General features: G+C 34.5%; 1 protein-coding gene across 2 annotated transcripts in view; it reads left to right on the plus strand.

The window, feature by feature from the left end:
- Positions 1-16,258, plus strand: part of LOC126977835 (ceramide transfer protein) — a 65,827-nt gene extending 49,569 nt beyond the window's left edge. For both annotated transcript variants that reach the window (XM_050826460.1, XM_050826461.1), the window contains 6 exons: positions 2,242-2,424; positions 3,129-3,235; positions 6,032-6,153; positions 7,785-7,966; positions 11,036-11,159; positions 11,580-16,258. In XM_050826460.1, coding sequence (XP_050682417.1) covers positions 2,242-2,424; positions 3,129-3,235; positions 6,032-6,153; positions 7,785-7,966; positions 11,036-11,159; positions 11,580-11,707 — 846 coding nt within the window. In that variant the 3' untranslated portion in view covers positions 11,708-16,258. The remainder of the gene's footprint in view (positions 1-2,241; positions 2,425-3,128; positions 3,236-6,031; positions 6,154-7,784; positions 7,967-11,035; positions 11,160-11,579) is intronic.
- Positions 16,259-17,412: the final 1,154 nt, after the last annotated feature.

A 17,412-nucleotide genomic window follows, 5' to 3' on the forward strand; every position in this document is an offset into this window, starting at 1 on the left:
ATTATTCGGATCAACGATAACCTACATTCCCCTACAAGTGAAGTGTGGAAATATTATCACCGATTGCGCGGACAACAAACGCTGGTTGTTTTTATAAATAGACGTCTAGTTTTAGTATTCAAACTCAAAACCTTACATTCAAACACGCCTATCAAAGCAAATCAAAATTGCTTTACTTAGGTTAAGAATAACATTATTTATAGTCAAAGGCTAATACTATCACCAAGTATCACCAATTCGGAAAAAGTTATATTACGCACGCTCAAAATTATTTTTTTGAAATACAATTTATGAATAGTGATGCATAAATATTTTCATGTTAGAATAAGTAAAAAGAGTAAAGGACCTAAAAGAAACCTTGTGGGACACCGCTAGGGATAAAGAACCCAACTAGATATATTATTGTTAATGACCATTTCTCGGGTTCGGTTATGAACGTATAATGTGAACCATCGCAATAAATCACCGTTGATGCCTATATTTTTAAGTTTATCAATAACCAACCATTCTATATCCTGTCAAAAGCTTTATTCTAGTAATAGTATGTAGTCAGTGTAGACTACATCCAACTCTAAATTACATTTTTAGTATTTTTAAACATCCGTGTTGATGGGAGCTATGCGATTGTCAGAGTAAATTATTTGTTCGAAATATTTGGAAATAACACGGTAATTTTCAGTATTGTTTTTGGATCCCTATTGTATGAATAGGATTTAGAAATTGATTATTACGCGAGTAATGTTTTTTCTTTATAAATATATAGCAGTTTGTTGACCATTGATAATTTTTTGAGATTTTTTTTTATGAGATTTGCGACTTACATGCACTTATTTGTTGGTATGACATATTGGTGCAAAACATAGTACGGTGAAACTTTGAAAGCGTCGGTGGCACTCTGGAAGCGTTGACTGTCACTACGGGACCGCCACTCTAACAATATTGTGTTTTCGATTTAATTCCTGTAGTGTTTTAAGATAATGAAAAGGTGTGCTATGAAAAAGATCCCATAAGGATTTGAATGGATGACGAATAGTATAATTGATTGCATGACTGAACGAGGAATGTTTTTCTAATGAAGTGAAAAACATCTTTAGATGCGCAAAGCACTTTATTTTGTGATTATTGAATAATGAAGTTTCTTTTTTCATTAGTATATCTTCAACCTACAAAGCAACACTCGTAATTTACTATTTACTGAAGACTGAAATATAATACCGAATGTGGTTATCTTTACATTAAAAGTATCGCGATAATTTTTACAAAGGCTGTTGACAAAACACTTATTCTAGCGCCAGTCGACAACATAAAATGTACGCTAAATGACAATAGCTGCGGAAACGTGACGTCAGCGGAGCTTCCGCTGTTGAACCATTGTCATTGATATTCAAGAAATTTTTTAACATTATTCAAAACAAAACAACACTTATGACTATAATTACAATACTTAATGATTCCATGAAGTAAAAACTATCACTACTAGGAAGTGTCCCAAGAATCCATAGCATAGCTATAAAACCCCACGAGGGTTGGGTGCTAAAACCATACGGTGTACCACACCGCGCCATTCTATGGGGTTCGGTAATGGCGTTATTTATACATTCGGTTCCCCTCCTGGTGTCTGTCTACCACTGTCTACGACCGGGAAAACCCGTCCCATCAACCCGCGACCGTACTTATAACCTAAACACATGGTCGGATTTGGTACGGCAGAACCATCAGACGCGGTCCGGTAGTATATGAAATGAAATAAAATTATTTTAATTGCTAAAAATATACCTAAGATGTTAACATAATATTATTACCCCACTCCGTTGTTACTGTTGTTCATTTTAAACTTAAAAAAATCGCTTCGATTGCCAATAACCGTTTTAAGCATCTATTATCATACGAGTTATATAGCCGGCTAGATTATGGGTACCGAAACGGCGCCTATTTCTGCCGTGAAGCAGTAATGTGTAAACATTACAGTGTTTTCGTCTGAAGGGCGCCGTAGCTAGTGAAATTACTGGTCAAATGAGACTTAATATCTTATGTCTCAAGGTGACGAGCGTAGTGCCGCTCAGAATTTATGGCCTTTTCAAGAATCCTCAGTCAATCACCATCAGCTGAACTTCCTGCACGTCTCGTCCCGTATTATCATGAAAAAAAAACCGAGTAATTATCTGGATGTGACGGTCTAAAGAAGAGAGTCTTTGGATTTCTTTAAATGATTATGTAATTAAATGCTGTGGTTTATAACAGGAGGGGCCACATTCGACGCTGCCGGACGACGAGTTCTACGATGCAGTGGAGACCGGCTTTGACAAAATGGAGGAGGAGAGATGCGCCCGGGTATGCTCACCCGCCGAGGTCACGCGGGACGAGGTGGAGCTGCCGCCACGTGCCATAGACAACAGACTCACCGTTCACCCGCTCTGGCCAGAGGTATTTACTACTGATGGAAATTTTTATATACTCTTCCCACTTTACATCTTACTTGAACGTGATTTTTTTCATAAAATATATTTTAATAATAGTATTGTCTCACTTTTTACACAAAGTATCTTGGCCAAAACTAGGCATAGCCCGTACAATGGATACCAGACAACGATATATTTAATACAATATACTTACTTAAACATACATAAATGCATAAAAACCATTCGTGAGTCGGAAACAAATATCCGTATTCATCATAATATAAATGTTTGCACCTAACGGGATTTGAACCCGGGGCCTCTAGATCTAACGACCTCCGCCGATCTTGACCAGATTGTCGGTCCATCTTGTGGGGGGCGTACCAATTCGCCATTCGAGGACTTTTCTGCCCCACCGGCCATCTGTCCGTCGAACTATGTGCCGTGCCCACAGCCACTTAATTTCGCAATCATTTGGGCTATGTCGGTGACTTTGGTTTCTCCTACGGATCTCCTCATTTCTGATTCGATCATGCAGGGAAACTCCGAGCATAGCCCTCTAAGCGACCATGAGCTTTCTCGTCAAGTAAATATGTACTTTAATTTCGAAGCGACCTTACTCAAATTAGATCAACAAATAACAATTCATTTGATGTTTAAATGATAAACAGTACCACCGAGAGAAACTCACCGTTCAAATGATGTAATATGTTGACTGTTGCACATTTCCAGATCGACAGGATATCAACAGAGCAGATCCAGGCCGCCTTTGAAGGTGTGGGCGGTGAGATTGGATGGCAGCTGTTTGCTGAAGAGGGAGATATGAGGATGTACAGACGGTGAGTCACATTTGATTATCAATTTTAAAATTGTATTTATCTAACGCTGAGCAATTTATTTTGTGACCAGCGAATGAGACTGAGTCATCACTCTCGGGTGTGTAACGCTCGATCGGTTAAAATTGGCTCAAGTTGACTATTTTTCTTTCGTATGACCACGCCTTGATGAAGATATCACTTCTGTTGTTTTGTGTTAAGGACACGTCATAGTGTTTTTATGAGAATAATTACACAAACATGTCGCCTTCGTGAAAATCGCGATTTTCTTGCCGTAACCGTGACATTTTATTAGATGTTGCTTATTGTAACACATTATATATAGCACTGGGGCTTACCCTCAAGATTTAAGACGACCTGGTTAGCCGAGTGGTTAGCGATCATACCTACTAAGCTAGAGGTTCGAATCCCGGTGGGTGCAAGCATTTATATGATGAATATGGATGTTTTTTTCCGAGTCATGGATGTTTAAATGTATTTATGTATGTTTATATGAATTTATGTATGTTAAATTAAGTATATTGTATTAAATATATCATTGTCTTGTAACCCATAACACAGGCTATATATGCTTAACTTGGGGCAAGATAATTTGTGTAAAAAGTGTGTCAATATTATTATTATTATTAAGCACTCATACGGAAGTGCATTGTTTATCTGCGGCACAGACGAACATTGTTCATACAATTAACTACTGCCACTGAGTAGGAAAAGCGTACATTAATAATTATTCTTCTAGAAGATTTATTTATTTATTTATTTATCAAAGATACAATGTAACATTACAGATTAAATCTAAAGCGTTACAAAGATACTATACTAAAGAAAAAACAAACAATGAAAATTATAAACTAGTTATCTTATTTTATAGAGCTTACAGGCATCAAACTCTCAAATCTTTTCTTACATTCTTTGACCAAACATTCCATCGAGCTGGCAAATAGATCACACTGTGGTGCTACCTCAAGCACAGAGTTTAGAAGACAGAAGATCTACGATCGATACGTAATGTCAGGGCAAAGACCCCTGCACACCGCAAGTGAACTGTCAAGATTTAGCGACCGAGACCAGAGACGATATCCGGTCTGGTCGTAAGCGAAAAACGTTCGCGCATTATAATATAACTAGCTGACCCAGCAAACGTTGTATTGCCGATATTAAAATCGCGATACAAAAGTAACTGTTGATCGTAGATGGGTGAAAATTTGAAATTGTATGTATTTTTTAATGTTGACTCATAATCAAACAAATTTAAAAAAAAAATGTCAAAAAAAAAATCGTGTGGGTACCCCTAAATGTTAAGGGTGGCCCCTTAACATTTAGGGGTATGAAAAATAGATGTTGGCCGATTCTCAGACCTACTCAATATGCTCACAAAATTTCATGAGAATCGGTCAAGCCGTTTCGGAGGAGTACGGGAACGAACATTGTGACACGAGAATTTTATATATAAGATATTGACACACTCTTACACAAATTAATTTGTCCCAAACTAGGCATAGCCTGTACTATTGGTACAAGACAACGATATATTTAATACAATATACTTACATAAACATACATAAATACATATAAACATCTATGACTCGGAAACAAACATCCATATTCACCATATAAATGATTGCACCTACCGGGATTCGAACCCGGGACCTCTAGCTTAGTAGTCAGGGTCACTAACCATTCGGCTATATCGGTCGTTAAAAATTAAATTTATAATTTATTCTTATTAGTTCTACTCTACGCATTGCATACTCATGTCATAAAATATATTATCACTAACTGTGCGTTTTAACATAAACAAACGCATATTTGATATAATTTACAAAATTTTAAACAAAATTTAAAAAATTAATAATATTATTCCCTTTTGTCCTGTTCTTGTAGTGAAAAGATGTCACGGCAGAACTGCGTCGAAAATTTTTCTATTAGAATTATTTTATACAGAAATGAAATTTGAAATTAAAAAATATTAAGGGCTCCCAATCGTAATAAAAACAAACCTATTTCTCAAGATGGATAAAACTGCACACAGTGTGCAAAATTTTATTACAAACAGTTCAGTAGCTTAGGAGTTCATAGCAAACCAACAACGTGACACGAATAAACAAACACTAATAGTTCAAGGAGATGTTTTGCCTACCTTTTGTTTTTATGAAAATAAGGAACGAGACGAGCAGGACGTTCAGCTGATGGTAATTGATACGCCCTGCCCATTACAATGCAGTGCGGCTGAGGATTCTTGAAAAACCCAAAAGTTCTGAGCGGCATTACAATTATTGCGCTCGTCACCTTGAGACGTAAGATATTAAGTCTGATTTGCCCAGTTATTTCACTAGCTACGGCGCCCTTCAAACCGAAACTCTGTTTACACATTAAAGTTTCAAGGCAGAAATAGGCACTGTTGTGGTACCAATAATCTAGGTGGCATCCTGTTCAAAGGCGCCTTCCTGGTCCCACTACCTTTAAGCTGAGAGTTATTATCATATTATTTCAGAAGGCAACTAGATAATATTTAGATTATTCCTAAGGAAATATATTTTATGTACAGACTGTACAGTTATGAAGACAGTGACAAAACACAAAACTGATTGATCAGGGATTATATACTAACCCCCGTATTCACAATAGTCTGCTAACTTAAAGCATTGCTAATTCTCACTCTATCTTCTTCTACTGACCTAAGTCAGAATGAGAAAAAACACTCCTAAGCGGCTGTTTAAAGTAAGCGGACCATTATGAATAAGCGGGTTAGACAGTAACCATTTTCACTGTCATTAAATCCATTATAATGTGTTACAGAGAGATGGAAGTAGACGGAATGGTTACGGACCCGCTGAAGGCGATGCACAAGGTTCGAGGGGTGTCCGCTCGGGAGATGTGCCATTACTTCTTCAACCCCAGATACCGATACGAGTGGGAAAGTAAGTTTACAAAATTTTAAATTAACTTTGAGAAGACATCATGAAGTATTGGTGTATAACTATTAATTTTTTATACTAATTCAATGATTAGCAGCGGTGGATTTACACTAGGGGCAGTTGGGGCAAGTGCCCAGGACGGCGAATTTTTTAGGAGGGCAAAATTTTTGAAGCGAAAAAAAATATTTAATCTTATCAAGATTAAATAATTTAGATTTCGAATATTTAATCGACCAATTCGCAATTCAAAAAGTCAGACGTGTTTGCCTGTGAAAAAATTGATGTAATATTATTATGAGTCACCCTTAGTGCCAAATTTATAATTGTTTGAAAAAAACAAATATTGATTCATGTTTTTAGAATATATAACATATAATAAAGTTTCTGCAATGAATTAGTTATTTTAGTTTTGAAAAATAAAATATATAATAAAGTAAAATTCCAGTATTTTCCGGTGCCTAGGGGCGACATTAAGTTTAAGTCCGGCCCTGATGATCAGATTTACATATTGAACGCACTATTTAAAGTCTTTTTGGACAGCCTGCTAAAAAAAGAATAAACTTGTTTAACTTAACGCTCCAACTAAATACCGCACTACCTATGAACAATATTTTTTTTATTACTGCAACTATTAGATACTTGTGTGCGTGGCATCTTGACTTTCAATGGCATCATTAAAATTTTGTAACATACGCTTCGTGTTATTTTACGTTGAAATAAATAAAATACAAGATACTAACTGATGATATGTGATCCCAGTGTTTTTGTCATTTCACGGAACTAACCCTGCCATTTGATCAAACACTAGATTTGTTTAGAGAGATGATAAAACCGTGTTGTTCTTTAAACTATTCCGTGATTTGATCAAATCACTCAGGGAATTGACCAAATCCCTGTTATTATCATTTCCCTGCAACATATATATTAACTAGCCGACTCGACAGACGTTGTTCTGTACATAATAAATAAAATGCTGTTTTTATGTATTTGTCGATAATTTTTCATAAAATCAAGAATTATTTCGTAACATATGCTCCTTGTTGTTATAATGAAATTGTTTCACAGCAGACCTGTCAAACCGTGCGTCAATAAATTCTCTTACAGAAAATATGTCTATACAAAACAAATATTGGAAATAAAAATAATTATGGGTCCCAAATCGAAATGAAAACTATCCTATCTCCAGTAATCCCCATTTAAATCTGTTCATTAGTTTAGGAGTCCATCGAGGACAAACAACGTGTCACGTAATTTATATATGTATATTAAGATATGCTTGACGTCATGTTGTTTTTTCTATTTTTTTTTTTTTATTGAATAGGAGGACAAATGAGCGTACGGGTCACCTGTTGTTAAGTGATCACCGTATATATATATATGTATATATCATCATCTATACTTATTACTTAATATTATCTAATAATACATTTTAAACTTTTTCTTAAGTAATCCAATCTTTATCTTAGGGGTCTGTCTTAACATATATATGTATGCCCTGTCCGTTTACCGTAATAATTTGTTATTTTATTATTAATAAGCTTTTGTTCCCTAACCCTTCTAGTATTATATTTATTATGCAGATTATCTTTATACTTTTCACTATAGTAATAACCACAGTTTGTGTATAATTCCAGCGACACTGGAGACGATGACTATCGTGGACGCGGTGTCGTCCGACACCATCGTGTTCCACCAAACGTTCAAGCGTATCTGGCCGGCGTCGCAGCGGGACGCGCTCTTCTGGTCGCACGTGCGAGCGGCGCCGCAACATACGTACGCGGTCACTAACCATTCCACCACGGACGCTCAGTACCCGGTCAGTCTATCCTAATCTATACTAATATATAAAGCTGCAGTGTTTGTTTGTTTGTTTGTTTGTTTGTTTGAACGCGCTAATCTCTGGTACTACTGGTCCGATTTGAATGATTCTTTCAGTGTTGGGTAGTCCATTTATCGAGGAAGGCTATAGGGTATGTTTTTTTTTTCAAAATTAGGGATCCGTAATAAAATTGCTATTTTGTAACACAAGGTGTAAAATCGAAAACCTATTTTTGCGTGCGCTGCAAAAACTATTGACAATAGAACAAAATGATGAAAATCGCGTGAATTATACTTTATATGGCAAAACAACGTTTGCCGGGTCAGCTAGTAATATTATAAATGTGAAAGTTTCTATGTCTGGATGTATGTTTGAACTTCTTTAACGCAAAAACTAATTAATGGATTTTGATGAAACTTTATAATAAAAGACAAACGTGGTGTCGTGGGACACCAGGTAGGAACGAAGTTCCTTCGGCTAATGTGGAATCGACACAATTTATAAAAAAAATCGGGTTTAATTTTATGTAGGTTTTCTTGATTTTTCTCTTAAATTTTGCAGATTAGTTTTTGTTTAAGTACAGTAAAGTATTTAGGAAATTCAGTATTTTGGGAATTAATAAATTACGTAAAATAAAAAAAAATCGTAATCCAAATTATCAATTAAAATAACAAAATATGTCTCTTTATTTTTCTTTATGTTTGACAACATAAAATTACATGGAAATAGAAATAATTACAATAAAAGTTTATTATTATTATAAGTAATTCTTATTAATTAGTCTCGTCATTAAATTCTATTGCTGAAAAAAGAAGGAGAAAGAGAAACGTATTATACACTACTCGCTTGTGTATACGACTGTCGCACCTGCGCACGTCTCATTTAACGGTTTTATTCCACGGACTTTTTCTTACGGTTTTACTATCACATTTTTTTCAGTTCGGTCCCGCAGCAAAATCCCTCCTATCTCCTTCAAGCCTGCCGTAAGGAACTTCGTTCCAATATAGCTTACACACCAGAATAACATATAGGCTATAATTTATAAAAATATTGTGTGAATTATCTATACATATAAATAAAAATTGGATATTATGAATATATATATATACGGTACACATACACCAAAATATTTTTATTTACAATTTTAGTTTGTCTTTCTGTCTGTCTGTCATTTATTGGCAGGTAGCTGATGTATTAAGGAGTAACTAAGGCTACGTTTAACTCTAAAAATAATTTATATGGCAAAACAACGTTTGCCGGGTCAGCTAGTTTAACATATAACACAGCGGTAACATACCTACTAAAAATTTTTTTCTCTTTTAAAAACAAACTGAAATCTTTTCTATGAGTGATAAAAAGGGTTCACAGGTTTAAATATAATAATTACCTGAAAATAAACAGTTGTTTAAAATTAAATAACAAAAATCTTTTAAAACTCCCATTAGAATTCAATCTTTTTAGTTTATTCTCTTTATCTACTATTTTTAGACGGCCACTTTTAAGACCTATATCAAAAAGAACCGTTTTGTCTACGGCTGTTGTCAACAGGCTAACTTGGTAGGTACCTACCGAGTGGGCGTGGTTCATAATATCCTATTTTTAATTTGTTAATTTTACTATGTGTAAATGTTTTGTGTTGTCTAAATGTGTTGTGTTTAAAGTTGTGATGAATAAATGCATACTTTACGGTCCGTGATTTAAATATATAACGCGCTTCCTCGCGCACATTTAAAAAGTTTGGAATAAAATTTACTCTATATTCCGATCGGCTTGATTCTTTAGCGTTGCGTCGAGATGTCGGTGGACGAGACGAGCAGGACGTTCAGCTGATGGTAATTAATGCGGCCTGCCCATTACAATGCAGTGCCGCTCGGGATTCTTGAATAACCCAGCGGCACTACAATTGTGCTCGTCACCTTGAGACATAAGATGTTAAGTCTCATTTGCCCAGTAATTTCACACGGCGCCCATCAGACTTACTTTTTCACGGCAGAAATACCTTCTGCCGCATATGTCGCGGGGAATTGTAGGGGTTGATGCTAGCAGCCGAATTCCACCACCGGACATTAATTCAAAATGTTAAATTCCACCCGTATCATCTTAACGTCTGGCACGCTTGTTGTGAGAATTGACTTGTCTCACTCGGCCACTTTGTGCACTTTGAAATCAATTACCAGCTGCAGTTGTCCCGAACCGATACGTCTTAAAGACCTTCAAGCTTAAGGCAAACTCCGAACTTTAAGCTACGCATTACTTTACCCCTGGTGTTGCAGATGTCCATGAGCGGTTGCGTCACCACTTTCTATCATGTAAGCCTCTTGCATGTTTGTCCCCTTTTATAATAGAAATATCCTTGTCTGTAACCCTCAAGCGTAAATTTTATCATGATTCGTTTGGTATAAGGTGTTCCTTTTGCATTTAAAATGTTATTTATTTATCTCTCCAGTACAATTTTAGAATTTACTTTTGTGTATTTTTAGTTTAGGCCGATCTGGAGATAATTTGGTGCTAGTAATCCACTTGTAATATTGATTAAAAAACGTCTAATATTTTTTTTTATCTAGCCAACGAACATCAGAGCAGTTCAAGAATTTATTATACAACAAAAATTATGTTGGTCCTAAAATTCTACCTTGAAGGGTACTTAAACTAATTGATAGTTTCTAACTTTTCCGATCATCTAATTTTACCATTTTTGTTCTTTCTGTAGGGTAAGTAGAAAATGATAAGAGTGAGATATCTCTTACACCAAAGTTTTCTAGTTTTGTAAAGAAGTAAGGAAATAGAGACTATGTCAAATGCCTTTCGCTAAAAATATTGTTAATAATATAATTTAGAAAGAACACACAATGTCACAGCCACAAAGTCATGGGGGGTGCGCTTTGAAGGAGGCGGTGGCTGGGACATGGTTTACGCGTAATAATAATAAAGCAGTTCTTTCCGGTTTTTCTCTTGATCATTATTTCGAAGACCTTCATCATATTTATTACCATTAATTCGACTATGTTCCATTAACAACATACCTGGTTTCCTTACCACCCGTTTGATAATATTATTTGCTCGCAGGCCAATACTGGTGCGTGTATTCGCCTGTTTGTAACGGTATGTCTGGCCTGCCGGTCCACGTACCCTGAAAACGAGGCTCCCACCAGAGACAACATCACCACTAGCATCGCGTACTGCAGTACAGGTATACATAATATTATATGTAAATTTTTATTTATTTATTAATCTGTGCCATGGCTTTCCTGGGCTTTGAAGATCATCATTATCATCATCCGGAAGACGTCTACTGCTGAACAAAAGCCTCCCCCAAAGATATCCATGACGATCGGTCCTGCGCTGCCCTGCATCTAACGTATTCCGGCGATCTTGACTAGTTCAGATCTAGTTAAAGGTATTAAGATACTGTTGAAAATTGCAACACCAGAAAAAAATATGAATACATTAGAAATGAATATTCATATTTTTTTTGTTTGACTACACATGTCTAAAATAGATGTTCAAACAACCATTCTACCCTCATATTAAACGAAGAAATTTTGGTATAGCTGTTAGATAAATTTTTAGTCAGTTTCCGAGATGGTGTGTCATAAATTTTTTTTTTCAGTAAATCCCGGGGGCTGGGCGCCCGCCGGGGTACTCCGTGCAGTCTACAAGCGGGAATATCCGAAGTTCCTGAAACGTTTCACCAACTACGTGGTGGAACAATGCCGGGATAAGCCGCTGGTCATCTAGCGCCTTGTTTTGGACCTTGTTACAGATCAAGTTCGAGATACTTCCAGTGTATATTTATGTACAAAGTTGTGTCACTCGCCCGCCATATATATCCAACGAGACCGTAAGCAACTCTATATAAGTATGTAACTTATATAGAGTTGCTTACGTTCTCGTTGGATATATCAAAGATGTCATTATAATTGGGTTTTTGACTCAATATTTTATTATTGTATAATAAACTAAGATAAAAATAATGATGTACACTCAAAATTAAATTATATTCATGAGAAATACAAAGTTATGGGCATTTGAACTCTTGTTGTATGTGTCTTCTAGCTCTATCTCGCATGAGAAAAACTTGTATAGAGCTACAAAAGCAAAAACTATATTATTGCTGTGCTGTTATATATCTCTGTCTTATCAGTAATGTTAAAATCCTCATAACGTTTTTTGTTATTTGATCGGATCGAAGTAGTTTTTTCATCATTCTATTTGTTATTAAATCTAGTTTTAAAAAAAATAAATTCAATATTTTAATTCGAGTATGATATTCAATTATTGCCAATATAGTTATAGAACGGTTAGTTACTCAACCGGAACTTATTCGACATTGATAAATATTGAAGTTGTTTTATCAAGCCAGATGTTGAAATATAACGTTTCATACGTCGATGCATAAAGGTGCCTTCACATGACATGCGTTAGAAAAACGCGCGCTTGCAAAACTTTCCATTTGACCGTTGCTACGTGTGTGACTTTTTAATGGACTATCACAATTGAAGGTCGAGTTTTATTATACATAAAATCATATTGAAGCCATCTTATTCACAGGAAATTGGCCCTTAACGCAAATAAGGCATGTCAGCTAATAGAGGACCCTAATGTCTCTTCTCTAGTACTAATTTGCGTGTGAAAACGTTGCATAGACCGCCAGCCGACAGCCGGTCTCTGCGAACACTATAAATGCGAGCGGCGGTCATTCTTAGATTAAATTATTCTCTATACTTTCGACCCTTAAATTTATTCCTTGTTTTTTAAAATGTTTAGATCAGGATACATACAAGTACAGTACCATACTTGCTGCCTTTGTTTTTAAATAATCAGATGTCTGGTTCATAGATTAAAAATAATTCACAGATACATCGAGTGTCAATATTACTCTTTTTCATTGTTGCTTACGGGAAATGTAACTATACAGATGACATAACGACAGAATTGACCGTATTATATCCGTATAACTTCGTTGTTAAATGTATAGTTAAATATAAATTTTTATAAATGAAATACTTTTAATAGTGCTGATTATTTTTCTGTTTTGAGAGTTGGGCAATTGTAATTTTCCAAATGCTATGACGTTTTTTGAGTGTTAATTCACCTCTACACGAAGATGCCTCTTTGGCTTATTATACTTCTACTAGCTGACCCAGCAAACGTCCTTTTGCCAAATAAATGATTTAGGTGTTAAAAGAAAAAATATAATTAAAATAAATTTTAATTTTAAACTATACATGAAAATTTATTGTACAAAATTTTTTATATTCGATTGCCGTTTTGCAACCCTATTTCGGATCTGTGGATGGAACAGATATAAAATTCGCGATTAAAAAACGGGGCATGATCGTAGAATGGTGAAAATTTGAAATTGTATGTATTTTTAATGTTAAATCATAATAAAGTAAAAACAAATAATTTTGTCAAAAAAATGATAATATAGTTTATGGGTTGGTCACCCTTATAATTTAGGGGTATAAAAAATAGATGTTAGCTGATTTTCAGAACTATCCTATATACACAAAATTTCATGCAAATCTGAACCGATTTGTATGAAATTTCTTTTCGTTTCGGAGTAGTATAGAGCCTTTTTGATGCCATACAACAGGTGAACGGTTTCATTAAAATTTTTATAATGAACTTGTATTGTATACATGTCGATTTCTTTTTATACATAATATATCATTAAAAACTTCTGGAGTTGTATAAAGTAAAATATCATATTGTTGAGAGAAAAGGATAGAGATATCTATTCCAGAGTAGGTGTGACGAGACTAGATATACTTGGTAGCGTAAGTAAACGCGTGTAGGAAGTTTTTTATCTATTTAGGGTATTATTACGTATTACGGTGTATGATTACTTTTTACGGAATTCGGATTACGTTTCGTTGCTTTAAATATCTTTAATTCTTTTTTATTTATATAAAGTTTTTATTCGTCTAATGTTATATGCACCTGAAATATTACTGTCTTTTGTTTAATTTTAAATAGATATAAATGCTTCGTATAGACATGCGAACACTCACCGAATTGTACATAGTATACTTAAAATCCTCAACCCTCAAGCATATTTTCTACATCAATGGTCTTTTCGTTGGAAACCGGGTCGGTTTCTTCAACAATAATTGAAGTATGTTTTGTTGTATTCTGATTCGCGACAAAGTCATAATAAAACGACCCGAGGCTTAACCCCTCATATGACAAAACGTCCCCGCAGAAGCCACCCACTGGCTGTTTTGGCGCCAAACCCGGCGCCGGCTACTTGAGACACTATAACCACTTGTGTTTATAATAGTCGATGTATTATTATGCGGCTTATGTTACAGGTAGCTGATAAACATGCTTGGTTATTGTAAACAAAAAAAAAATATGAGAATTATGGATGAAATGTGAAAAATGCCGCTTCTTCAGAGTTGCACGAGAAATTGTGACTATTTTGCTAAACGCGTCAAAATAAAAATGTATGAAATCCCTCGGCTGAAATGTGCACATAAAGTAATTTAACTGCTTCCCATAGTATAATAATACACTCCGCATTATTTTATCTTCCCACAATGTCCCAAGACTATGTCACAACTCAGAATATAATATATGTCATACTGACAGCTCGCCATTTCATCGCTATTGTCGCGTCGCTCACATCTATAGCGTTGCTTCTCTCGGAAATAGTTTGAGACCAATCATCGCAACTGATGACGAATTCTGAGGCCAATCACGTGATTTAGCTGTCACGCAAAGAGAATACCAGGTGGAATATATGATTATACCTTACTGCTTCCAATCTTTTATCTACAGAATGAAGGTGTGGTCCCCAGGTGGCGTGGGTTCAAAATAGCACATCTTAATATATATAAATCCAGTGTCCTGATGCTTGTTTCCAGTGAACTCCCAACCTAATAAACGGTTTTTAATGGGTTTACTACATGGAGTGCAGTTCAGTCCGATTTGAGAGATATGATAGTTTTTATTTCGATTTGGGACCCATAATTATTTTTATTTCTAATATTTGTTTTGTATGGACATATTTTCTATCATAATTTATTGACGCACGGTTTGACAGTTATGTTGTGAAACAATTTCATTAATACTCTACATGGAGCATATTTTACGAAATAATTCTCGATGTTATGTAATATTATGACAAATTCATAAAACACAGTATTTTATTTATTATCTACAGAATTACGTCTGTCGGGTCAGCTAGCCGTTGATAAATTTTTAGACAACTAGTATAGTGAGTAAAAACACTTAAAAATAACAAATGGATTCCAAGCCATTTTCAATTGCAATCGCTTACAGTTTTATCAACAGACCATATCAAAATCTAATCTATATATATATATTGAAAATGGTCTTTGTTCAAGGCTCCATCACGCCTGATCGTATCGACATGAAACCATTCGATGCGAAATTTATCCTAGATTGTTTATGGCTACTTATTTTTTGAATTCCAACGTTCTTTCATTAATTTATTTCCTTTTAACTATACGGCTAGTATTTCTATATGGGTTAAAAGCCTTTTTGACTTATACCGAAACGTGTGCGAACTGAATTAACCGGTATCAAAAGCTTGTGGTTATTAGCTTATTTTTCCGCGCCGTGCTCGCACGTTTATACGAGGCTTAAAATTTAATAAAATAATACGGAAATTTTTATCGAATTAAATATTTATTCCCCCTTTTATTTACGCATTATGCTCAATGTTTTCTTTTGAATTTACGTCACAGTTACGAATTATGATGTACTTAGCACAATTGTGATTGTGTTATTTGTTAGCCAATCGCATCAAGACGTTGATATCTAATAACCAATCACAGCGATTCGTTTTGAAATTGGATTCTTTAATGCTTCTGTTCATTCCATTACGCGTCAGAATATGTGGTGAAACAGCATAGAGTTTTTATAATTATTGTTTTTTTTATTACAACTTTGAATAGTATTTACGTTTTATCACAAATAAATATTATTTTAATGTAGGTGCTGAATACAAGAAATGCATGTTTTTGTTATAAGGATGCGAATGATTGCATTTATATATACCAATGTTGGTTTTGTATATTGTAATATTTTGTGGACTTGTTTCTATATATAATTATTATAATTAAAAGGAATATATGTTTTTCATAATAATACGGCTCGCACTATTATAAACATTGTACCTATATGTAGGGCAAACTACTCTCTGTCTTAAATACTTATCAGAAAAAAAATATTGTCCAATTTTCTGTGATGATAATAAGAAACTACGGTTTTACGACTAATATTTGTAATATATATATATATATATATATATATATATATATATATATATATATATATATATATATATATATATATATATATAATTTGACGACCCATATAGCCGAATCGTTAGTGACCCTGACTACTAAGCTAGAGGTCCCGGGTTCGAATCCCGGTAGGTGCAATCATTCATAAGATGAAGATGGATGTTTGTTTCCGATTCACGGATGTTTCTATGTATTTATGTATAATTTGTGTAAAAGTGTGTCAATATTATTATTATTTAAAAGCGCCTGCCGTAACAGAGGCCATATTGGATTTAATTTGACGCTGTACAATTTTGGTGCGGGTTTATGTTCTTCACAATGAAAGTATGTATTCGCTATTAAAAATGTAAAATATGTCGTAGGTAAATGTTCTATATAAAGTTATTGTATAAATGATTAATATTATATGTGTATTTATAGTACTCTGTGTTTAAAGTACACTATACTTATCAGTGCTAACATCATAAGTACTTTAAACTGTGTTCAAAAAAGGTTTATTGTTAAAAGTGTTTTGGATCGTGATGAGAAATAATTATAAATACATAATGAATATTTATTTGTGATGCATATATCATAATCGAAATAAGTTTATACTTAGACGGTAACCTATTCGTCTTCGAAACAAATTTTTTCTAAGTACTGAAATTGTTTTTGATAGGTTCATGATTTTTATTAATTATTGTTTATAATAAAAAAATTGCCACGATTCTTTTGTTTCACTATACCGTCTTGATCTCAATGTTTTGCAATTATTGTAATTGAAAATTATGCAAGTTTTATTCGTATTTTCAAATCTTTAACATTGGTTTTTAGCTAGCTGAAGAATTGGAAATTGACCACAGTTTTTACCCCTTAAATAATTTATACGTTTAGATAGAGCCTATTGCTACTAGACCGATGAAAACAGGCCAGGTTTATTACTTTAGTGTTCCTGACAAGCAGGGGCGTGCATTGGCATTTCTAGGAAGTTATGTACTGTAGATCTAACTAGTAGATGTAGCTTTAGCCCGACAGTACAATATAAGATGTATGAAACGACGCCTGCTTCGAATATGCAATCTGGAGTCTACCGTAGATATTTAGCTTTGGTAATGAATATCTAGCGGAAAGAAAAATTTAATGAGTGAGTGTTCAATAGAAGCTTAGTTTTAGAAAAACGGAACC

This window comes from Leptidea sinapis, chromosome 46, assembly GCF_905404315.1.
Source record: "Leptidea sinapis chromosome 46, ilLepSina1.1, whole genome shotgun sequence".
Lineage (NCBI taxonomy): Eukaryota > Metazoa > Arthropoda > Insecta > Lepidoptera > Pieridae > Leptidea > Leptidea sinapis.